Genomic DNA, 25,793 nt, shown 5'->3' on the forward strand with positions numbered 1-25,793 from the left:
GTTTTATACCTTCACCGTTTTTTATTGTTGTTGTTTCTACCCTTAATTTCCGGAACTACTGCCGCGCAGTTCGCGCAGTAAATAATTTTCAGGACGACATTTGATAAAATAAAATTGCTTATGAACGATCCGGCGCCGCATTACCGTTATAGATATGTGAAAAAGAAAACAGATTATTCTATCGTATTCTAACGAGTTGAAAATTCGCGGTATTAATGGAATTTATGTTATTCGGGTTTCTTCATGTGACGATGTAATGGATGATTCAAGCGGCCCGCTTTTTGTTTCCAATATTGAATAATAATGTACATTACAGCAGTGTTTGAATAACAAAATCATCGCCAATTTATTCTTTTTTAATGTATAAAAGGCAATAATTTCAAAAATGTCAAAGTAAAACGAATTTTGACACACTGTCGTAACAAAATTTATTTATTTATATACATTATTTTATCACAAAAGTACGTCACACATACCCATGGCCCAATGGTTAGCGTACATGCATGAGGTCCGAAGTAAGTTCGAATCTCGTCAGATGCTGCTAGTTTTTTTTTCTGCTTTTTGTTTTGTTTTTTTTTTTCCTTTTTTTGCTTTAGGACCAATTTTATTTTTTATTGATATTTATCTCAATTTTTGCAAATATTGGATTAGAAATCAATAATGTGTATAGTTAACCAATGTTCTGTCTGTAAATTTTGAACAAAAATTCAAAGGCATGGAAAATCATTTATCCTGTCACTTGCAGTATTTTCGACCCGATATCAGGGTGCCGTATATCTTTTTTGATATACCGTCAGTTGATCATGTGACCAGTGATATACGGTCAGTTGATCATGTGACCTTATGATCGATATTGTTGTCATAAGAAATTTTGCAACGAAACCATCACCATTGTGTTGGAAATGTCCGAACTAAGAAAATGAGTGGTCAAATAATGAGTTTTTATTTAAAAACAAAGAAGTTATTGCGATTTTGTCGGTGATTACGTCATTATATAAGTGACGTCATTACGAATATGACGTCATTAAAGCGGTTGTCGCACACTTATTTTTGTAAAATAAATTGCCAAATATCGGAAAATGAAGTCATGACAAGATAAATAGAATAACAGGTTAGTGCCTAAGATGGAGAAAGTTTAACTGGCTCGGCTACGGACGTTATCAGGTTCGCCTTCGGCTCACCCGATAACCTCCTCCTCCTCGCCAGATAAACTTTCTCATCTACGGCACTAACCTATTATTCTCTATATATTGCATATCTCCCCTCCTTTCCACAGACTTTCACATATATTGCAACTACTTTCTCAAAAAATCAATTCATTGACTAAAGTTTTACACTTGGAAAAAAATGTTGGCTATAAACTTAAGAGGCCCCAACTACGATCCCTATCGAGCTAAGAAATTAACCTTAATCATATTAAAAAAGGCCCCAGACTGTTAGGAGTTAGGTAAATTAAATTGGATTTCTTGAATTTCGACCAACAGTGTTTGTGTTATGGATAAAATTCTGGTCAAGAACTTTTTAGAATGAATTTGAAATAAGAATTTTACATGTAAATGGTTGTTGGTCATTCTCACAGACAAGAGGTTTACCATAGCTGTATTAGTGGGCCAAAATTTGTCCTAAAAGAGTGTCATTTGAAAAGGGAAAATTTTCTATTTAACTGGTTTCTATTATCATAATTAGTATGATTAACCGTATAGCGGACATATTTTAGTTATAATTAATTCTCTTAATCTTTGTGCCGTAGTAGACGTACTTCTTTTTATTTAGAATATAAATTTTGCCAAACTGAGTTGTAATTTTAATGTAGTCTGAGAATCATAACAAACTGATATTACATTCAGGAATTATGGATTATCATTAATGCAAACAATTGTGTTAATAACTGAATAGAAGATTAAACTTCATAAAAAGAATATGTAATACCAGGTAGTTTCATTAATTTACGATAACACACCTTCTTATTTTTTTTCATAGGGCACTAATGTAGCGGAATCATAATAAAAACGGGCCAAATTCGGCCAAAAATGGACCGAGCTCTTTTGTTAAATTCCATCAAGCAAATTCTGGAGAAGAAAATGCCTGAAGGATATGTAGATCTATGTTAAAACACAACAGATCATATTCCTTAGCTTCAAATGGATACATAACCATCTTTTGCTAAAGGTAATACTAACCTACGAAAAGACAGACAAACAGACAGACAGACGGACCACACATGATCCCAATAACTCAACCTGTTTTTTTTCGGACCTAGGTGAGATAAAAGAAATCAGTGCCTCAATGTTTCCGTGATCGTATGTCTACCCATTCAAAGCCGCCCGTGTATACTGATGACATGCGCAGTTAAAAGAAAATGATTATCATGAATATCTGGTTATCTACTTTCTGTTGATCTATGTAAGTATAATTATATTTGTGCTATTGGTATTTCATGTGCTTTTCTTCTTCATTAAAAATATTATATTTACGTTGTAAAGTCCCTTTACGGCTGCTTGTAAACGGATACAACATATTTACTAACTGTGTTTTTTTATAGAATAATTTATTCTGTTGCTGCCTATCAGTGGCGGACGCTAACACAATGTGGCAGAAAACGGCTACCTTAGGGGCAACTATTTATATATTTAAAAACAGAAGTTCAAGGGTTACTGTCGTTATTGAATTATTCCTTTGCTATTAGTATGAGTTCATTCAGTATAGCGTTTAAACCTTTCTGTTGTTTTCAAATGATAAGCTATGTATATAATACATATATCCTGCAGATCTATTTTCCTAATGTTAACAGCTAAATGGGAGTTAAGTTGCATTAGATCGATATATTTGTATACATACAAACTCAGTAGAGCACAATATGACCTTATAGACAAATATTTATATGTATATCAAAATAAAAAGCAGAAGTTAAAGTGTTACTGCCGTTATTGGAATATTCCTTTTCTTTTATTTAGTTCATGCAGTATTGTGTTTAAACATCGAGTTGTTTTCAGGTGATAAGCTATGCACATAATACATGCAGTGATAACAGCTAGGTTACACTAGATCGATAGATACATTTCACAAATGATAAGAGAGAATAAACAGCACTTACAGGTTTAGCAGTATATCACAAAACAACAGATTTTTTTTTTAGAACAGCATCTTGACAAAAAACTCATCTGTCCAATACATGTTTATTGTTCTGTCCCATAGAGTTGGATACTTTAAATATTCCAGAGGAGTTGTCCTCCTTTAAAAAATGCCATTTGTAAAGAAATAAATAAAACTATGTTTTACTTATATATGTTTAGTCTAAACACTGGTACGTTGTTGCAAATGCATCAAAACGAAGACTTGTAACAGCATTTTAAAAATGGTGAGTTTTTATAGGCGCTGAACTGCCCAGAAGTGTTGTCCCTTCATGCAGTCCCTTTCCGGAAATCAATAAATTTATGAGTAAATTGACAATGGCTTTGTAGAATAATATAAACTTTTTATATGCTCAATGCTTTCGTTCGTTATTCGTTATGATTTGATGACGTTCGAACTTTTTTCTCCGAAACATGGACTTAACTCTTTAAAAGGTACAGATTAAAAAGATGATTTATTATTAAATAGAGGATATAGAAGCTAACATGGGTGTTTTTTTCATATTAATTTACTAAACGAGTTGATTAAAATGATAAAATGCGAGGTTCACTGTCAATTTGAAACTAGATACTTGTTAATTCTCCTTGCATTTTTCATGCAAACCATGTATGATTTCCATCATGGAAACACAAATGAATACAGTTTCTTTAAACCTGATCCAGTATGGATACATGAAGCGTGACTGTTGTCACATGTGCACGTGGAACTTGTGTTTTATTTCACGTCATACAAAATTTTAACGTTTCGATGAATATTTGACGTTTTGAAATTTTTGAAATCTCCAAATCATAGAAAGGCTGTCCGTCCGTTATTCCATAATTCCATCAGTCCGCAATTTCGTGTCCCGTCCATAACTCTGTCATTCATCAAGGGATTTTTAGCTCACCAGAGCCAAAGGCTCAGGGTGAGCTATTAGGATCAGTCACCGTCCGTCGTCCGGTGTCCGTCGTCCGTCCGTAAACTTTTAATTTAAATGACATCTCCTCATAAACCGCTAGGCCAATTTCATCCGATCTTCACAGGAATGTTCCTTGGGTGAAGCTCTACAAAAATTATTCAAAGAATTGAATTCCATGCAGAACTCTGGTTGCCATGGCAACCGAAAGGAAAAACTTTAAAAATCTTCTTCTCAAAAACCAGAAGCCTAGAGCTTAGATATTTGGTGTGAAGCATTGCCTAGTAGATCTCTACCAAGTTTTTTCAAATCATGACCTCCGGGTCAAAATAGACCTCGCCCCAGGGGTCAATTGATTTTACATAGGAAAATCTTCAAAAAATTTCTAAAAATAAACCAGAAGGCATAGAGCTTAGATATTTGACCTGTAGCATTATCTAGTGAACCTCTACAAAATTTGTTCAAATCATGACTCCCTGGGTCAAAACTGACCCCGCCCCAGAGGTCAATTAATTTTACATTGGAAAATCTTCAAAAAATTTCTAAAAATAAACCTGAAGGCCTAGAAATTAGATAGTTCACGTGTAGCATTGCCTAGTGGATCTCTACCAAATTTATTCAAATCATGACCTCGAGGTCAAAATTGACCCCGCCCCAGGGGTCACTTGATTTTACATAGAAAAATTTTCAAAAATTTTCTTAAAATAAACCAGAAGGCCTAGATCTTAGATATTTGACCTGTAGCATTGCCTAGTAGACTTCAACAAAATTTGTTCAAATCATGACCCCCAGGGTCAAATTGACCCCGCCCCATTAGGTTTCTTGATTGAACATAGAAAAATCTTCAAAATTTTCTAAAAATAAACCAGAAGGCCTAGAGCTTAGATATTTGACATGTAGCATTGCCTAGTGGACTTCTACAAAACGTGTTCAAATTGTGACCCCCGGGATCAAAATTGACCCCGTCCCAGGGGTCACTTGATTTTATATAGGAAAATCTTCAAAAATTTTCTAAAAATAAACCAGAAGGCCAAAATCTTAGATATTTGACATATGGCATTGCCTAGTGGACCTCTACAAAATTTATTCAAATCATGATCCCCAGGGTCAAATTGACCCCACCTCATGTTCCCCCATTATCAGACAGAGTGTCATGTGCAACATCCAGGACCCTGGCTCAAAAGTCAAGGTCACATTTGGAGACAAATGGTCAATAGGGATTTTTCCTGCCCGGTCCATAACTTTGTCATGCAAAAAAAGATTTAAATATTAGTTAGCACAAAATATTCCCCTGTATAAGACGACGTGTCTTGCGCAAAAACCGTACACGTAGCTCTAAGGTCAAGGTCACACTTGGAGGTCAAAGGCCAACAGGGATTTATTCTAGTCCGTTGTGTAACTCAACAGTCCATAAAGGGATTTTAATACAACTTGGCATAAATATACCCTATAATAAAACGACATGTCATTTGCAGCACTCAGACCCCTATCTTAAATATCAAGATCACACTGGTATAACGTGTCATTCGCAACACCCTTATTCCTAACTCAAATTTCAAGGTTACAGTCCGAAGTCAAAGGTCAATATTTTTTTCCCTTTCTCTGTTATTACTTGACTCAAATATTACCGAAGGTCAAAATACAGCATTGATCTTTCCTGTCCAGATTGTAAAATATTTTTATACAAACTCATGTGTCACATGTGCCCAATTTGTTGGTGTATTTTCTTCGGAATCTCCTTTAATAGGATTATTTCTTACATTTTGTTATATTTTCCCACCAGTTTCTAAATGAAGATTTTTTTATATTTATTGATGTATTATTAAGAATTTTGAAGGTTTTTGTATATGCAAATTTTAATACAAGTGTTTTATTATATTATATCTATAGTGGAATATTATTTAAACATCATTGATTAGTTGCCTTCCAATAGGGACTTTGTATTGCGTGGTTTATAGGATTGATGACAACAAATGACCCATAAAGTCAACATACTGAAATCAGCTTTGTATTACCTGCTAATGACTTACCTTAAGCGCATGTTAATTTTTTTATAGCATGACGCTAGACGTTAGCAATGGTTGTTAGAAAAGTGTATGAATCGACATATAGGCGGATGACCGTTCTCGTATTGACAAAGTTTCCTCAGATAGGTGAGTATTATAGCCCCAACTGTCTTTAAGAAGCTCATGCATTCATTATTCAGGGGGACTCCTTACAAATGTAATGATCATACTTTACAATTTGAATGTAAATGCATTCAGAATACATCTACTCATTTTATCTAGAAGACTGACCGGGCCATGAAAAGGACAGCAGTTTCGGTCAAAAAGTAAATGTTGACACAAATCTGGTACTTATGATGTTTATAGAAACGGGAATATTTGAATTATAAAAGCACTATAATGCTTTCAGGTTGTTGTTTTTTAAATTTGTTTTTGAATGTTGGCGGGACCCGTGAGAAGGGAAAGAATGCGCCGTGATAAAAGCAATATTTTTCCATTGTCTCGTGTTTGTGGTACAGTTAACATTATCATGTACATCTAGGAAGTATTTTGTTGTTTGGGATATGAAAAAGATATCTTAGGGGAATAGTGGAAAACAGCATACTTTTTGGACAGTGGAATTACGGCCTCCAAAACGGCCTAAAAACCACTAATTTCAGAGATAACTAAAAACAGTTATTAGAAAAATACGTTGGTCAACCAACCGGAGCCTATGTATACATTATATGATTGACCAAGCAGGCAAGGGAGTCTTCAACTTATAACGGCATTCTCAAAGGACAGCTCCTGTTCCCATTATCATGCTTTGATTGACAACAGTATCAAATCTGTTTGTCTGCCCAACTGGGATATAAAAGCAGGAAGGTGGCGCTGAGGCATGTTTTATGACAAACATCAGAGAACCCTTTTTTGAAATCCTGAAAGAACTCCTGAATAAAAAATACACAATTTGTAACCCGTCTGAGTTGTCATTTTGACAGAGTTTCTTGAAAATTGGAGTAAAAAAGGCCTATTTTAAAGTGTAAACAAACTTTTTCTTTGATTTGACCTGGTGACCTAGTATCTGACCCTTCGTGGCCTAGATAAAAACTCATTTAAGATTTCAAAGACAAACATTCTGACCAAGGTCCATGTACATCAGATGAAAAAGTACAGCCCCTATTGCACACTCAAACTTTTTTCTTTGATTTGACAGAGTGACCTATTTATTTACCCCAGATGACGTATATTCAAATTTCACCTAGATTTGATCAAGACAACAATCTGTTCTAATTCCGCAACCTGTTCTAATGCAGCCCCTATTATATATAAAAGAATTTCCTATTTTAATCCATGTTTTGCCCTAGATGACCCGTATTCTAACTTGACCTTGATTTCATTAAGAAAATCAATCTGTCCAAATTTCATCCAGTGAAAAATGCAGCCGCTATAGCATACACACTGTTTTTCTTTTATTTGACCGGATGACCTAGTTTTTGGCCCCAGATGATCCATATTCGACCTTTTCTTAAATTTTTTAAGACAAACATTCTGACTGATTAAGATTCATGAGGATCATGTGAAAAATTCAGCCCCTATTGCATAAATGCTTTTTCTTTGGTTTGACCGGGTGACTTAGTTTTTGACCTCAGATATTCGATATTCAAACTTGAGCGAGATTTTATCAGGACAAACATTCTGATCAAATTTTATGAAGATCCAGTGTAAAATGCAGCCCCTATTGCATACACAAGGGTTTTCATTGGTTTGTAATTTGGTGGCCTAGTTTTTGAAACACATGACCCAGATTCTAACTTGTCTTAGAGGTCATCAAGACAAACATTCTGATCAAAATTTCAAATTTAAAATGTGGTGTCTAGAGTGTTCACAAGATTTTCTTTTGAACTGTCCTAGTGACCTAGTTTTAACCCGACATGGTCCAGATTCAAACTTGACCTAAAGATCATCAAGATAAATATTCTGATTAAGTTTCATAAATGTGACCTTTAAAGTGTATACACGGTTTTCCTTTGTTTTGACCGGGTGACATAGTTTTTGACCCCACATGACCCAGATTCAAATTTGACCTAGAGGTTACAATGACAACTATTCTGACCAATTCTCGTAAGTTTCAAGCTGACCCAGTTTCGATCATCTTGACCTAGACATTATCAAGACAAATATTCTTACCAAGTTCCGTAAACATTGGGTCAAACAAGCCTCAACAGGGAAATGTTGACGCACGACGCACGGCGGACGACCTACACCGGACATGTCCGGTAACACCACTCACCTTAAGAACTTCGTGCTCAGGTGAGTTGAAAATAGGATTATGAAATTTTACAGCTGAAAACAGTAAGTTGCATACTCTCTATGTTTTGAAAGATGGTCTGCTATTAGCTACTTTAGCCTCTGCGTCTGAGTTACAAAATGATGCAGCATCATTATGGTGTTTTTTTTTGTTGTTGTTTTTTTCGTGCAAAAACAAAAAACACAAACAAATACAACAAGATCTAGTTAATTTCTAAATGTGTGATGCAGTTCATTTACATGAAGAGGATTTTGTATCAATTTTATGAGAAAGTAACTATCCAAGAGTTGTCTTTGATTCAGTGCTGAATGAAAGAATGCATATATAATTAAGTTAATTTTATATTTAAAGGCTTAACATGGAAATGACCCTGTGACTTCAAACAGTTGGACTATGAGTGCTTTCAACCATCAAAATTTTTCTTCTTCTTTCAACTTTCAAGATTTTTCTTCCCGCCTGAATGAACCTGATGCTATAATTGTTGAGATAGCCAGTGAGGTTACTTCAAGTCAAGGTAAGAAAATCTGAATGGATAAGCTAGAAATAAAGGCCGTATTTTTCACGTGCAATATGCATGTGCATGCAGATTAAATACCGCATAGGAAGTTAACACGTAAATTGAATTTCTTATGTAATCATAACTGGCAATTGCTTGGAAATAGTAATATAAAGTCGATGTTATTTTATAAGTTATTGGTGTAAAAACAATTTTATTAAAAAAGAAAAGAACAAAACAACAACAACAAAAAACATAAATAGGACAAAACGATCTGAAACCTTTCTGTCAGTAAATTACTGTGTGATAGGTTTTAAAAAATATGTACAGTTCAATATTGTTTTACATATGCATTAATTGCGAAGGTCTTTTTTATTATTTTATTTTTCTATATATAAATTTGCATCTATTTTTACATGAAAAGAATAAAACATCATACAAAAAGCATGATATTATTATACAATAATATGAAGAGCATGAAGATTAAGTGACAAGTGTTGGCACATCAATACAAAATTTATGATTTATGTAAAAATTTGTAGTGAACAAATAAGCATGAAATGCAAAACTTCACATCATAGTTTCTTTTTTTTTTCATCGAAAAAGTACTAAAACCCTCTCTTCCCCTCTATTTCCCCCAATGATAATATCAATGGGAATGTTAAGCAGTAATACACACTTCAAGAAAATTCACTTGAAAATTTATAATCATTTTGCTTTATTTCCATAACTGTGCTGTTTGCTATACATTTTATGATTAGTTTCAACAAATATACATGTGTTTGATATTTGTACTTTTAAGTAAAAGCATCTTAGAATGAGCAAGTCATACATGCAAGTCTGTCTTTCATGGATCGGTAAGAGTTTGGTTATGTTATATGAAATACGAGCTTTGGGGAGAGGTTTGATGATGTTGCTTAGACATAGTCATATGAACGTTTCTACTTCTATTTTTTTTTTTTTTTTTTTTTTTTTTTTACATTTTATGTTATTTTGAAATTAACGACAGTTAATACTGTTTTTGTTTGGTTTAACGTCTCACCGACACAGTTATAAGTCATGGCGGCTTTTTAGGAGGAAGACCCACAAGTGTCCCTCTGGTTATCATTTCAAGCACAGATGGGTACCTGGGTAGACCCACAGACCTTCCATAACCAAATTGATGGCCTCCTCATTTGAATGAATTCTACACTGTAACCGGTTTCGAACATACAGAAAAGATTAATTTGTTGTTTTTTTAATGTTTAGACCCTTAAACATTGTTTTAGCTGATTTTTATTTATTTCAGAACAACATTTTAATAATTGCCTCACATATATGGCTGGGGCATTTGCAACAAATTCATATTTACAAAATGAATGACATGCACTTGTATATAGTACATCTCATAACTAAAATATTAGTATTTATATGAGGAAGCCTTATATTTTTTTACAAAAGGGTAGTTGTTCTACACATGAGCCCGTCCATGCCTAAAACAACGCCCGGATGGGGCTAAACTCTCCATATGACCTAAATTGTGTCGTTTGTCCCTAAAGTTTTACAAAATATTAAATTCGTTGGCGAGCGCCTTTAGTTTGAACAATATTTATTTCAACATACATACATGGGGTCTCTGTGGCCGAGTGGTTATGCTCGGAGCGTTGAATTCTTCATGCTGGCTATCGGAAGGTCGCTGGTTCTACCCAGGTGTCCGCTCGTGATGAAATAGTGCACGAGGGGCACCTGGGGTCTTCCTCCACCATCAAAGCTGGAAGGTCGCCGTATGACCCATAATTGTGTCGGTGCGACGTTAAATCCAACAAAATAAATAAATAAATAAATGAATAACATACATACATACATACATACATACATACAAGAGGTAAGTCGAGAGTCTTTTGTAAACTCTCCTGGCGAGAAAGACGATTGTGTTACTTCAGTCAGAAACGGATAAAGTTTGAAAACTACAAATGTAGTCAAATTATTTACCTTGACAGAAATTGTATTTGGTCAAACTTATTAGAAATAAATGCAACATTTATAATAGACTTAGAGGATTGATTTTATGGCCAAGTGCTTTACATTTAATGACTCTAACGACTGATGCCAGTCTACATTTATCATAAGATGACTCAAAGTTCCACGCGGTATTCGAGCAACTGGCTGTAATGAAGCATGTATCACGGGAGGTAAACGCGCTATCCTATTCCCGCTGGGAAAAGTTGCTCGTGTTGTGCGTAAAAAAAGACGAAATTGAGGAAGGCGAAGTAAATGTTCAAAACAAATGTTATTCGACACAAATATGAAAAAAAAACACACCAAACGTGTGAAATTTATGATTCGACCATAATAGTACAAAAACTCTGGCGACACGAAGCGTTAAAAGGTATGAAATCAACAAAAAACCAGTTGCTGACCTCATTTGCCTTATTTAACGACATCAGACGCTTCTAATCACATATCAACTGTAATACAGTAGCGAATATCTCATCTATTTACTTCAAGTACAGCTAATACGGACATATTTGACAAATTTCACTTCCATTCCCGGGTCCCAACCCCAATCCCGATTATATTTTTTGCCAATCCTTCCCCAAACATTTATTTAAGTATGTCTAATATTCGTGACTGTATTGCAAGTGTTTGATCATAAGAAGCACGTAGGCACATGGGTTAGGAGACTGGCATTTTTAAGGATTCTATGTTTCGACTGTTCGTGCTAGCAGTTTTCTTGATAGCAGAGCTTATTCTTAAAGGGCAAGGAAGGCTTGAAAATAATTTAATTTTATATGAAAGCCATCCTCAAGCTTTTCATAACGATGAAAGAATTTTTGAAATCGGATAACTAATGAAACAGATATGGCAGTTTGAAATTTAAGAAAATGGCTGATCATCGAGACGGACGGAATTAACATAAAAACATACGTTTATTATTATTATTTTGTTGGTGCCAAATAGCATTTTGCTTTTCTCGAAAACATACATAAATGTGTCATTATCAATGGAAACAAAAATCCATCTACCTCTATATTGTATACATTTTTTGTACCCTGAAACGGAACACCAGCACAGGAAGTCGTACAACCCATTTTAAGCGTATTTACAGCGGGATTTGGATAGTGCGTTTACCACCTGCGATGTACGCGGCGTTCGCTAGTCGAATGAAAATGTACAATCGGACGAATACTGGAACGGAGTTAAACCACACCTTATTTTATTTTAATGTATGTAAACTTCAAGTGCAAGGTTCACTCGCTATGTGGTACCTAGTATCAGATTGTTATTGTTTTCATTGCACGCATTCTCAGACTAATCGAATAAAACATTCTTGTACATTAAACAAAATAACACTGCTGTGTATTTCGACCATGTCGTGGATTTCTTTCTGTTATATATTCCAGTTGTAAAACCCGACATAGAAGACGATTAGAAGCGATGGCTTATTGTTGGAATATGTCTGCACAGCGTCATATCTCCCGCCTTAAGACAGTACATTCCTCCTGTTGTGAGCAAATTGTACAGCGCTTTGAAACGCACAGACCAGATTGACAGACAGACATACGCCAAATATCTAATACGATATAAACCTACAAACAAAGAGTTGAACTATGAGGCAATTAACAACAACAGTGCTATACCAAAGGTTAAAGGGAAGAAAGATGTACAGAAATATAACTACAATGTAACGAGCGATGTAAACCTAACCAAATTGTTTATGATAACCAGTATGGCCCACTATACTGGGTTTGATGAGACGTGTCACTCGTCGGCACTACTGGGAATCATTATCAATATTGATACATTCCCCGCTTTACCAAAGCAAACAGCTGAAAAGGTATTACTAACTTCGGCTATTATAGTCCTTAATTGTGTTGCTACTCTTGTGAGTTTCTAGTTGGGAGGGTTAGAGGTGGTGGTGTATATTTATCTTATCACTTCTGTCTGAGTCTATCATCCGCACATCCATGTATTTACAAATGTTTGTATTGATATAATTTAAAAAGCGGTATAACATACTTCCATGTTAGTTTCAGGTTTGATTCAGCTGTCTTTCTCAGTTTGTTTAAACATTTCACCATTTCATTTTATGCATGACCCATATGCAAAATTGACCTCTAAGTTTCGGTATATGGAATGAAATGTATTGCATACGCAAGGTTGTGCTTAAATTTAGACTTACATAGTTATTCATCCAAAATAACTGAGTTTCAAACTTAGCAGACCATTATTCTGATAAATGTCTAATCAGGAATGTGGACTCTATATGATACATTCAAGTTAAATGATGAGGAAGGACTAAGATGTACACTGAATGAAACACAAAGAACAACAACATAATTTTACCCCGTTTAGGGGCGTGAAGCTCGCATTTTAAAGGGAACAAGAAAATTATAACCCAAGCGTTATATTGGTGTATTTACTTAGAGGGTATTGTTGTTATTGTTGTTGTTGTTTTCTTCACCTCCTCCTTAGGACAACAGCTTATGAATACGCAGCAATGAATATTGACTAAACAGTTCACTATTATAAACACCTTTACTACCGTATACAGTCAGACTATAATTAAATAAATAAACAACAAGTGTTTAGGTAACACGACCTGTCTGTGAAAATCGCTGACAGGTCAGATGATTTTTGTCTATATGATTATATGCAAAATAAATCTCTACCTACCTACCCTCACAAAAGTGGGACGCGTAACAGCAAACAAACAAGTTTTGAATCACGGTATCATATACTGATCACCTGGTACTTTGGAAGGACAAACGGTCAATGCTGTGCAATCAGCCATCTCTCAAGAAAGACCATTGTTCTGATATTGCTAAAGGTCAGTCTGTAAGAAACCTAAATTAAAACAACAGAGCTAGGATACTACAATTGCAAGTCGCCTTGGTTCACCAGTTCTTGCCTTATTGTTAGGAGACATTTGTAAAATGTTTGACTATAATTATGCATATCAAACATTAAACACATGAATACTTAACTTAAACGAGAGGGCCATAATGGCCCTATATCGCTCACCTGTTGCACTTAAGGACAAGAATGTCAAAAAATCATAATCAAGATCAATCAAAAGAATTATGAGAAAATATAGTTGAAATTTTCTTAGACTTACTTCAAATAAAATTATTTTCAAATGAGGCCAGTAGTTTCATACAAGAAGTTTTCTGTATAGCCATATGGGAAAGTGAGCCCCTCCCCCAGGCGGCCACTTTTTCAATGAATCAAAACTATTTGAAGGAATATGGTAGAGGGTCACCCAAGAAACATTTGTGTAAAATTATTTTGAAAACGGACCAGCAGTTTTTGACAAAAAGATTGTCAAAGTTTTATATAGGCATATAGGGAAAATAAGCAAAACCCCTTGGGGGTCATGTTTTTCGCTGAATCAAAATTATTTGAGGGGAATATAGTAGAGGGTCACACAAGGAACACTAGTCTTGTGTAAAACTGTTTTGAAATCAGTTTTCTATATAGCCATAAGTCCAAAGGACAGGAGCAACAAAGGGAAGAAATTTAAACAGAAAGAAAAACAGAACATCTAACAAGGTACAGGTATGTCAAAATACACCTAAAAATTGGAGGTACCATCCATGTTGTACCACAGAAAGGTGGTCTCGGTTTTTCCCTACGGCCAATAATAAAAATGATACTAAATAAGCTATTTATAGTAACATAAAAGGGAAGTAATTGAAATAAAAATATTGTAAGTGAACAAAAGAAGCATCTGCCAAATAAAAAGAAGAGCACTACAATGCAACGCAAATGCAGAGCAATATACACACAAAACAAAGTCATATGACCTTTGACCTCTAAATGTGACCTTGACCTTTAAGTGAGCCATCCGAAACATGCACGTCGTTTTGATGAGGTGAACATTTGTGTCACACGGTGTATACCCATATCGGATCACTCTCTGTAGAAAATGAGAAAACGGATCCCGCTCCGTTCATGCACAGGACACTCTCTGTGCTAAACAATGAACCCCGACGTCAGTCAGCTCGGAAAATCAAATTTTTCGTCCTAAACACATTTTTGTGCATAAAACATATGGCCCACGGAATGGCGTAGCTATATACCATTGCATTTTTATTGTTACATTTGTTTTATCAGTTGACACAAGTCCAAACGTTAATGGAATATAGCCGGAGGTACTGGCTTGGATGAAAATCGTTTTATGTTTATGAAACTTATATACGTCTTTCCTTGAATATAGCAAATATCTAATACATTAGATGTGAAGCCGTTGATCCTATCTTATTGTAAATACCCAATATGTGGATATATTCATTATATTTCCTTAAAAACGCTCTACTTTCGATTTCGTTGACACGGGATCCCTCTCAGTCGGCTCAATTTTGCCTCACAGGATCCCTCTTGACTCTCTACACACGGCACGGGAACCCTTTCGGACGCAATTATTTTTCTATCGGCACAAGTGCCCTCTCAATTTAACTTCAATGTTAGAGTTATGAAATGGTGTTCCTATTTAAAAGCAAAACAATAATTATAGGTTATCAGCTATGCACAAGTGTTACAGCGGAAATGGATAGTACGAAATTTCGAGTTACTATCTTGCCCTTTTATCAGCAAAATTTGAACGTCCGTCCGTCGTCAGTCAAAGGCCAAAAATGAAATGGACGACTTTGACTATTCAAAGTGGAATCATCTATATACACATGTAGGGACTTGAAAATATACTACAATACATCAATGTATGACCTGCTATAGCATCTAAAGCTACTCCAGATTTCAAACTGTATCCAGGATATATACTCTCATTTACATGTGTAATATTTTCATGTGTTAGGGGCTCGAACTAGGTCGAAAACCTTCCAGACATGGTGAAAATAGTGTAATAATCTAAGTTTGAATACTTCCCCCGGTCACCTTCCATGACCCAACCTCAAAATCAAGGTCTGTCAAGGTACCCAATCCTGCAATCTTGGTTAGACTCATAATTACACTTTCATTTAGGTATTCTATATTTCATTGACATATTTGCTCAAACTAGTCGGAAACCTTCCAGACTTAAGCATGGTTTAGGCACCTGAGGTCTTCCTCCAACATAAAAGCTGAGAAGTCGCCTGTGTCGGTGCGACGTTACACACAACAAAATTAATAAATGAGCCGTGCCTTGAGAAAACCAACATATGGGGTTTGCGTCCAGCATGGATCCAAACCAGCCTGCGCATCCGCGCATTCTGGTCAGGAACCATGCTGTTCGCTTTCAAAGCCTATTGCAATTAGAGAAACTGTTAGCGAACAGCATGGATCCTGACCAGACTGCGCAGATTGTCGCAAAGCCACTATGTTGTTTTTCTCATGGCATGGCTCAAATAAAGAAACATTGTCTAAATAGAAATATTTTCTATGAGCAAACGCTGCCATATGGCCCTGTAAGGCTACCCAATGACTACACCAGGTACCTAATCTTGGCCTGGACCTATACATCAACGTAAACTGTAGTTAGTAACTCGAAATTTCAAGATAAGTAACTCGAAATTTCGAGAGAGTAACCCGAAATTTCGACTTAGTAACTCGAAATTTCGAGATAAGTAACTCTAAAGTTAGTAACTCGAAATTTCGAGTTAATAAATGACATACACCTGGCACTAATGCTCTACCGTAGGTATCGGTAAATTTGATAATAAAATTTAAATATGAATGTTATGTGAAATTGCTGATTTATTTTCAATTTAAAAGCATATTAAGGGAAGTAAAACCACCATGATCTATACCCTTAGAAACAGATGTTGTTTTCAATAAGAATACCATCTCAAAATTCTAAGACTGAAGTTGAGGGTACCCATGCCGATAGAAAATTTTGTAGAAGAGGATTCCCGTGCCCGGTGCAGAGAGTCAAGAAGGATTCTGTGAGGCAAAATTGCACTGACTGAGAGGAATCCCTGCATCAACGAAATCGAAAGTAGAGCGTTTTTAAGGAAACATGATGAAAATATCCACATAAAGTGTGTTTACGAGTAAGATGGGATCAACGACTTCACATTTAAGGTACCAGATATTTGCTATATTTAAGAAAGTCGTATTTAATTTTCATAAACATCGCATGATGTTCATCCAAGCCAGTAACCTCCGTCTACATTACATCTTCGTTTGGACTTGTGTGAACTGATAAAACAAATGTAACGATAAATAAAGCAATGGTATATAGCTACGTCATTCCGTGGGCCATATGTTTTTATGCACAAAAATGTGTTTAGGACGAAAAATTTGATTTTCCGAGCTGACTGACGTTGGAGTTCATTGTTTAGCACAGAGAGTGTCCTGTGAGCGAACAGAGAGGGATCCGTTTTCTCATTTTCTACAGAGAGGGATCCGATATGGGTATACACCGTGTCTAAGGTTTCTTTCAAATCCTTCAAGGGGTTCAAGAGTTACAGAGCGGAAAGGAAATTACCAACCAACAGACACACAGACAGACGGACACCGAGGCGATAACATAATACGTCCCTTCGGGCGTATAAAAAGGAATCGAGATCTCATGGTGATACAAGTGTGTGCAAGTTTGGTTAAAATCAAATCATAAATGAAACCACTATCGTGCAGACAAGAAATTGTTGACACACGCACAATATCAAATTCTGGCCCATTAAGGGACAATAACTCTAGAACCCATGATGGGATCTGGCCAGTTTTTGAAAGGATCCGAGATATCATACCAGTACAAGTTTTGTACAAGTTTCATCAAAATTGCATGCAAAATGTGGTCTCTATCATGTTCACAAGAAATTGTGGACGGACGACGGACGGACGGACGAAGGGAGTTCACAAAAGCTCACCCTGTCACTACGTGACAGGTAAGCTAAAAGATTAAAATAATCAAAGTATAAAACTAAAAATATAACACGGTTTATTGATGTTTGTTCCAGATGTACGTACTGTGTAATACGTTTGGTGTTGATTGCCGAAAGAGGAATGGGCACAGCCATGCCTACATTTAGATCATTTAAGGAGTTGCAGAGTGAATTACAAACTTAACACATAGAAGCAACGACATATTAACAACACGAAACACAACATACAACAATCCTTAACAAATGCACAACAATCCTTAACAAATGCTTAGAATTATTACAGAATTATTATAACACTTGCTAATAAACATACCAATAAAAGTAACATAAAAAAGTGCATGCACCAATCAGTATCCGGAATAAAAAGACTATAATCCGCTGTCATATGAAATAAATGTGGCAAATAACAGTGCCTACTATAAATCAATATTAAAATAGAATAAAAAATTATTACACACGAAAAAGGTAACATATTCTTTCTGGCGCAAAACGAAATGGATTTTCCACGTGATGTCCAACACAAATTGTTTTCTTTTCTGCTCTTTGATTTCTTTCCTGAAAACTTATTTTTCTATTTTTTTTATTTGTGTTGTTAAATCTGATGCCATTATTATGGGCCAGACCAGATATTAGAAATAAAAATTTGAAGTTTTTTAAATCGAAAGGTAAACATCGTCATTTTACGACATGTACGACATACAAATTTTCTACTTGATCTTCAGACTTGGTTGGATTGTTTGTCTGTTTAAAATCTAGAATGAATTTGTAACTGCTTTGTTTTTGGAAAAACATAGGTCATTGGCTCAAATCATAGAAAACTTTGTTACCATTGCAGAGGCCACTTTCTTAACTTGATTATATTGAATTTTTGTCAGAATGTTTGTTTGTATAAAATCTAGGTCAAATTCAAAGGTTGGGTACCTGAGGTCAAAAGCTATGCTACTAGGTCAAATCATTGGAAAACTTGGTAAATGATCTACCTGATTTACATAAAATAAGGTTAAGGTGTTTGTCTCTATGACATCTAGGTCAAACTAGATACTATGTTAAAAAAAGTGAAATTAATAACACTTTAAATAGTATATTAGTACTACCTTACCGTATAACGTAATAACTGGCAAACAAATGCATCAGTAAACAGAATTTTGCTATGGCAAATGCTACATTTTCTTCCTTTTTCAATCAATCCTTTTTTACGACCAGCATTATTTACATTGTGTCATTTCAGCATGAGGCAAAGTAAGAAAACCCCTCCTAGTTTATTGAACACCATTTTATTTCAGATTGGGAATGTAGTTTTCTGAAGGAAACTGTTATTTCCGCGGGAGGTAATTAAGTACCACTTGTCTCAAAATTATTTAAGTATTGTAACGGAACTTTATGTTGAGCCTTTCCTCAGGCTTGTAGGCAGAGGCTATTACTGCATTTGTTTATATATCACGCTATTTGGATAATATTTTTAAAATGGTGTCCGTTGTTTTCGCTCTAATGGTTAAACTAGGTTAAGGTATTAGAGTACCTCTTTTTTGAAGAGTATTCAATTCCTACCATAAACATACTTTTACTGCAATTCTCAGGGGGCGTAGGTTCAAGCTCTACTGGGGCCATTTTTCCCCCCTTATTATTTTTTTTCTTGTACGTTTTTACTTCTTTCAAGACTTATGATTGATTTATTGTACAAAAATGGAAAAAATATAATTTGATAAGCGATTTCTTGCTGTTCAAGGTGAATTTACTACTTAAACAGAAGGGGTAGAGTTACACATCTTTAAAAAGATTGAGTTACATGCGGTAAAAGTTCTCTATTTTGCTTTCACTCTTTAGATTATATATCGTGGAAGAAATTTAGGTAGGTTTTACGTCTGTCCCAAGGTTATTTTTGAATGAAGTAAGCAGAATTTAAACAGAAACACAGAATTCGACCTTATTTTTTCAATGCTGAAGTTAGAATTATGTCTCATTAAATCCGTTTACTTGAGGCACCCTAGAAAAAATGATATTGACATTTTTATTTTGTGTTTTATAAATTGTTTACCAATAGTTTGACGTTTCTTTTATTAAAATAAATGGTAAAAGGAGTTATCTGCAAACGTTTTGGATACTGTAGTGGCCATCACTTTGAAATTTGTCACTACTAGTGCTCGAGGATATACCATAAGTTATACAAAATTTATAAAAACGGCACGGTAAAAGTTGTTTAAAATTGCAAAACAGTGCGAAACACGGTCACTTTTAAGAATATACCAAGCAAATGATATTTTGTAAACATTACTATTTCGGATCTAATTACTTAAGTCTGCAGTAAAGCAGCTATTACCATTGGAGCGTTATAGCAATAACAGCAGTATTATTGCTATAACTTTCCTCTAACTTACAAGTAACCGCCCCGGTAGCCTAGTGGTACAGCGTCCGCATCGAGTGCGGGAGGTCGTGGGTTCGATCCCCGGCCACGTCATACCAGAGACGTAAAAATGGTACTAGTACCTTCCTCGCTTGGTGCTCAGCATTAAGAGGGAAGTATTAGGACTGGTCAACCCGGTGTCAGTATAATGTGACTGGGTGGGGTATCATGTCACGTGTCTACGGCGTGATATTCCAGTAAGGCAGCACTATAAAGTTGGGCATTGTGCTCACTGCTACAAGTAGACACCGTCGTTTATATGACTGAAAAATTGTTGAAAAAGACGTTAAACCATCCATCTTGGCTTGCACTTTGATCCTCATTGGGGTGCTGTTTGGCCACACACATTTCCTTTACTTATCCAGACTTGGGCACCTCTGTAGAATGTGATCAGAAGTGTGCTGTTCCAGGCCACAGGGACACAGCGGAGAAGGAGACAATTTAAGCTTTGTGCACCTGTTATGTCCTGTTCGAAGCCTAAAGATGATGACTTATTATGAGTTATCTCTGGAAATTCACGATAAACAACAAAACTAGCTATAAAAATACACACCGAAGAGCGTCGTCGGCTGAATGCGCATGAGTACCAATTTCCGCTCCTTCGTCATATTTCAAAGGAAGCCGATACATTTCTGTTAGTCAAAGGTAGGCGGCGAATCCTACACGACTGACTCTGCAATGGTGATTGGTCAAACGTAGATTTCACACTATGTCAGATAGCGTCCATGAAGAGAATTCTTTGAAAAAAAGAAACCTCAGTCGGTCACTCCACTACGTTCCGTTTCCCTCCTATATATATATCGCCTTATTTTTTCACGGCGAATTCACTTCTTAAACTCCATCTATAATATAGAAGGGGAAAAACTTAAACACATCAAAGGACATCAAAAGCATTATCTGACAATATTTATAAGTTATTGAAGTAATTTGCAAAACATTTTCTTTCAATATAATTTTTAATAAATAAAATATGAACTTCTTGCTTCCCTAAGCGTTTGAAACAAGGAACTAATTTTGATCCCGAGCCCCATTGATTTCTGTAGGAAATGACAGATTTTAAGCTTTATATGGTCTTTTTAAATTATATATTCTCATATTTATACTCATCTCACAACATTTATTAAGTTATTGAAGTAAACTAGAAAAGTTAATCTGTCTTTCAATGAGTTTATTTTTAAGTTATTTTTATGTCCTCTTATTACTGATTTTACTAATTAGAAATTTTTGCCCGTCTTAGTACACGTGTACTGATGACACCGAATAAACTGGTACAAGTCTTTGAATTAGATATCTAATTCCGTGTTTAATGTCATAACTTTGTGAGATTAAATTAAAAAAAAAATGTTATTTTATATTACATGTTTGAATAAAAAATATTTCATTTTTAATTAATTTAATACTGATTTTCACTACAAGAATTATTAATTGTATTAAAACATAACATAAAATAATATAACATAAAGTTGATTAACATATAGAACTACATGTTCATAGTTAAACTTGAATATTGTACGTGTAAATATAACACATGGACATTGAAAGTAATATTCACATTAAAACATACATTTGCAGTTTACTCTTTTTTCGAATTCTCTCGTTTTTCACATACTTCACTTTCGGAAATAGTTTTGTGGGCTACACAAAGCTAATATTGAATGAAACAGACTTTGCTCTGCAAAGGTTGTTGTGTATACCATGGGAGAGTTGTACATGTAAACTATACTGCAAATTCTTTGTTATAGGTACGTGCAGAGATTCGGAATCCTTGGGCTCATTGCAACTTTTCAGAGTGGGACACCATCAAGTATCAAAACTCATTCCAGCTAATGCACCAGTTTATTCGGAATCTGCTACTTCCGGTACAGGATGAGACAGCAATTCTAGCGAAACTTACTCACTGGCAAACAAACGGTTAGTTTAATGAGAATTGTGATAATATTTTTGTGAGCTGTTCACGCGACGTCGCCCTAAGATACATATCAAAACTGAAAAAAATACAACTTTCTAGAAAAAAGATTGGACCTGCAGCTTTCCAGTATTTGTACGCGATATTTAAGTGGTAATGCTTTGAATTTTAATCTGTAATAAAACAGGAGTTTTGGATCCGGAATGTTGTATTCTATTCGAGTAAACTTTGCCGGATCTGGACCCTACGTTTTTTGAACGTCGTATGTCATTTCTTCTTTTACATATTTATCAGACTTACCGGCTGAAAAACACAACGAATTGTTTAAAATGAGTAAGCAAATAACTTTGTTGTCAGAAGTTTGCAATTTTATGAGAATGCTCGCGACTCGTGATATAGTATTGGATTTTAACAAAGTACAATACGGAATTTGTGTTCTACTTGTTCGTATTTAGCGTCTTTTAAAAGACTTTATGTGGGGATGTAACGAAACAGTTACTTTTCCGATAGTGGTGGTGACTGTAATCATGACATTTTGCAACTTATGACTGAATACATAAAGATTTTGACTGTATACAATCAATTTGGCATTTTCAGTTTTTTTCTCGATTACGCGACGTTTATGAATGGCTGTCCTACACTTCATCTCTGTTGTTACTTGTTGGATTTTCTTCGAACTTAAAATGGTTTTTCCACACCACCAAAGCACCATTACGACATAAATACATAACTTAGGCACCACTGTTTTATGAATCGTGTCCTCTTTTTACTTATTTTTCAGGCTTAAAGTTTTGATGCGCCATTGTTAATAATACTGTTGATACGACTCGGATTTCATTTAAACTTAAACGTTTTGGTCCATCCGTCGCCCACATGATGTGACACAATGTCCATTGCTCTCATTACCAATTTTTCATGAAAAAAAAACATATATATACAATTTCACTCTATCTTTGTGGATTTTAGATGGATTTTAGATACACTTAAAATATAATGTAGTTATAATAATTAACATCATGTGACAAGATACATAACTTCGGCTCAATACTAGGCCGCCGTTTTACTTTGAATTTTAAGTAAAGATTTAAAGGTGCCAAATAAAGACAAATAAAAAACATAAATCTTAAAAAAAGACTAAACATTTTGAAATATACTACTTAACATTACGACAGCCGTGCCATTTTCCCTTAAAGTCAAAACATGCGAAAAGAAACGAATGTTGATTTTTTTCTTTCTTTTTTTTTTCTTAGACTGAAAATCGTAATCGGCCGAAAATTCTTCGGGATCACGTGATTTTTAAATTAATTCAAACGAATATCCGTTTAAAGACGCGTCGCAAAATAACTGTGTTCTTTTGTATAATAATGATTTGCATGAAAAATATGAGATATACACGACCTTAGTTTCAAATTGACAGTGACATATATTAGGCCAAGATATGTGTTTCATATCTAAAATTTTATTGAATTAATGTAGCAATATGTACATAAATAAGTGTATTTGGGTAAATTTCAAAAATATTTTGTTTCTACAGTGTAAGATAGTTATTCATCTATATTCTTTTAACTATACTATAATATATTGTGCATCTATTTATAAATTATAGCCTCGTTTCGGAGTATTCTTCCGAAAAAAAATCCGAAGATACGCGACGGGTTCGTAAGCAGTTGGAAAACATACTTTCAGTTGGAAATAGGCATAAGGTTTTTTTTTATTTGTTGGTTCATGACTATTTGGTCAGATCCGATGCAGCGGGTCATATTTTCAGTAAATATGAAGTCTCAGCTACAAACTCTGGTTTTCATATAATACTCGTTCGGTTGTTAGTAGTGGACCTTTAATACATTTCCACTCTGTTTCGGTAATAACTGAATGAATTGGATTCAAACTTGCAAATTTTAATTAACATTATTACCAACGTCATACGACACAAGATGCATTACATTGGCAGAAATATTCTATGAATTGTGTTTCGTTTATACTCGACTATGGTTGATGTTTTGATACACTTTCACTCTATCTCTGTTATTTACAGAAGTTTACTCAAACTATTGTCCAACATTATTATACTTATTTGGAGGGTTGGGGAGGGAGGGTGATACTTAATACGGCGGTGTTAGCTCTTGTTTCATCGGGTATGCCCTAATTCGTTTTTAAACATCAAAACAGTCGAGCGCTCTGTCTCCTGTGACAGCTCTTGCTTTGCTTTGGTACTTGGATTATTGTGCACAGACTTTATTTCAAACTTTATTCCTTGTAGGAGTACAGTTTCTACAAGGCACAACACTTGGAGTAGAGCTGGTACAGGAACTGAAAAATGAAACAAGAGCGCTAAGTAAATTCATTCTGGACATTGTTCCACAAACAGGTGAGAGTTTCAAAGCTGTTCATAATGCTATACTTTCTATGGAAGGCACTTTAAATGAAACAACTGATAAAATAAATCATCTACTGAAGGATACGTCGGGACTGAAAGGCAATTTGAATGCGCTGACAGATACAGTAGATGATTTGCAAGATGCACATGAACAACATTCTAACTACGTTGAAACGATGAAGACTGATATAGAAGATATACAATCTAATGTCAGTAAAACACAGCTGGAGCTTGTTAATTCCACGCAGAAGGTTGACCACTTAGAAAGCCGTTTAGACGATATATCACTGGGAGTATCAGAAAACAGGACTACACTACATGATACTAAGACAGAGGTTTTATATGCTAGGACTGATATTGAAATTGCAAAAACAGAAGTTAAAAACATGAAGACTGGATTGGAGGATGCAAAAGAAAATATAAAGAAGAGCAAATTTGAACTGAATGATACAAAAGCTGACGTCGCTAAAAATAGAGTTGATATTGAGGAGTTAACTAAATATTTGTCATCAGTTAGGCCAAATAGCAGTGTTTTTCTATCCCCCAGATAGAGTTTCTTCATTTGTCAGTCGAGAGGATGAATTAGAAACGCTTCATGAAGAGTTTCAAAGACGTAGCAACGATCATCATGTACAAGTTATTTGTGGATTAGGCGGAATTGGAAAAACAACTTTGTCTGTTGAATATGCTTGGACGTTCCAAAGTTTTTATCCTGGAGGTGTCTTTTGGATGTCAGCGGAAACAGCCGAAGCATTGGAAGATTCTATACAACGCCTATCTATAGACACAAATACAGCTGGGAAAAATGCAAAAGAAACACTCACAAGAACGCTAAAATGGATGTCCTCTATACAAGAAAGATGGCTGCTTGTGATCGACAATGTAGATATTGAGGAAATTAGAAGTAATATGAAAGAAGTGATTCTCGGAGCTTAGAAAAGGAATTCAAAAGGCCATATTATAATCACTTCTAGAAGGAAGGCGGAAGAGGCGGTAGAGGAATTCAATGTCAAATTAAAGGACTGCATTACACTAGATGTACTGACTGAACGTGAAAGCGTTCAGTTCATGACAAATCGCTCGGGTTGTAAGAATGATGAAAACGACCGCAGTCTCGAATTATTAATAAAGGAGCTCGGAGGTCTACCGCTCGCTTTGGAACAAGCAGCCGCACATATAAAAACTTTAGACTGTACCTTCAAAGAATATCTGGAAAAGTTTAATCGAAAAAGACTGAAAATACTCAAAGCAAGTAAATCTCATTTTGATGTATCAAAAGAACGCCAAGCTGTACGGACAACATGGCAATTGAATTTTGACTATATAGAAACACAGTCTGAAGAAGAAGGACTTGGATATGCAGCTGTAACTGTAATGGAAATATTAGCATTTCTGTATGCAGATGAAATTCCACTGACCGTTTTAAATGTAGGTTCACCCGAGATTTTGGACGAAGATCTTCTTGACGCGTTCCAAGAAGAAATAGGAG

At 35.2% G+C, this 25,793-nt stretch overlaps 1 protein-coding gene across 1 annotated transcript; it reads left to right on the forward strand.

Moving 5' to 3' along the window:
• Positions 1-2,330: 2,330 nt before the first annotated feature.
• On the forward strand, positions 2,331-24,874 carry LOC128559417 (uncharacterized). The gene is made up of 6 exons (XM_053550903.1): positions 2,331-2,403; positions 6,085-6,180; positions 8,675-8,837; positions 12,203-12,636; positions 21,764-21,932; positions 24,188-24,874. Exons 4-6 carry the CDS (start codon positions 12,517-12,519, stop codon positions 24,853-24,855), a joined length of 957 nt encoding a protein of 318 aa, XP_053406878.1. The 5' UTR covers positions 2,331-2,403; positions 6,085-6,180; positions 8,675-8,837; positions 12,203-12,516; the 3' UTR covers positions 24,856-24,874.
• Positions 24,875-25,793: the final 919 nt, after the last annotated feature.

This window comes from Mercenaria mercenaria, chromosome 9 (genome assembly GCF_021730395.1).
Source record: "Mercenaria mercenaria strain notata chromosome 9, MADL_Memer_1, whole genome shotgun sequence".
Classification (NCBI taxonomy): domain Eukaryota; kingdom Metazoa; phylum Mollusca; class Bivalvia; order Venerida; family Veneridae; genus Mercenaria; species Mercenaria mercenaria.

Coding starts and splice junctions, on each gene's coding strand:
- LOC128559417 (XM_053550903.1), top strand. CDS start 12,517: ATGATAACCAGTATGGCCCACTATACTGGGTTTGATGAGACGTGTCAC. Junction 12,637..21,763: donor CAAAGCAAACAGCTGAAAAG/GTATTACTAACT, acceptor TCTTTGTTATAG/GTACGTGCAGAGATTCGGAA. Junction 21,933..24,187: donor TACTCACTGGCAAACAAACG/GTTAGTTTAATG, acceptor TATTCCTTGTAG/GAGTACAGTTTCTACAAGGC.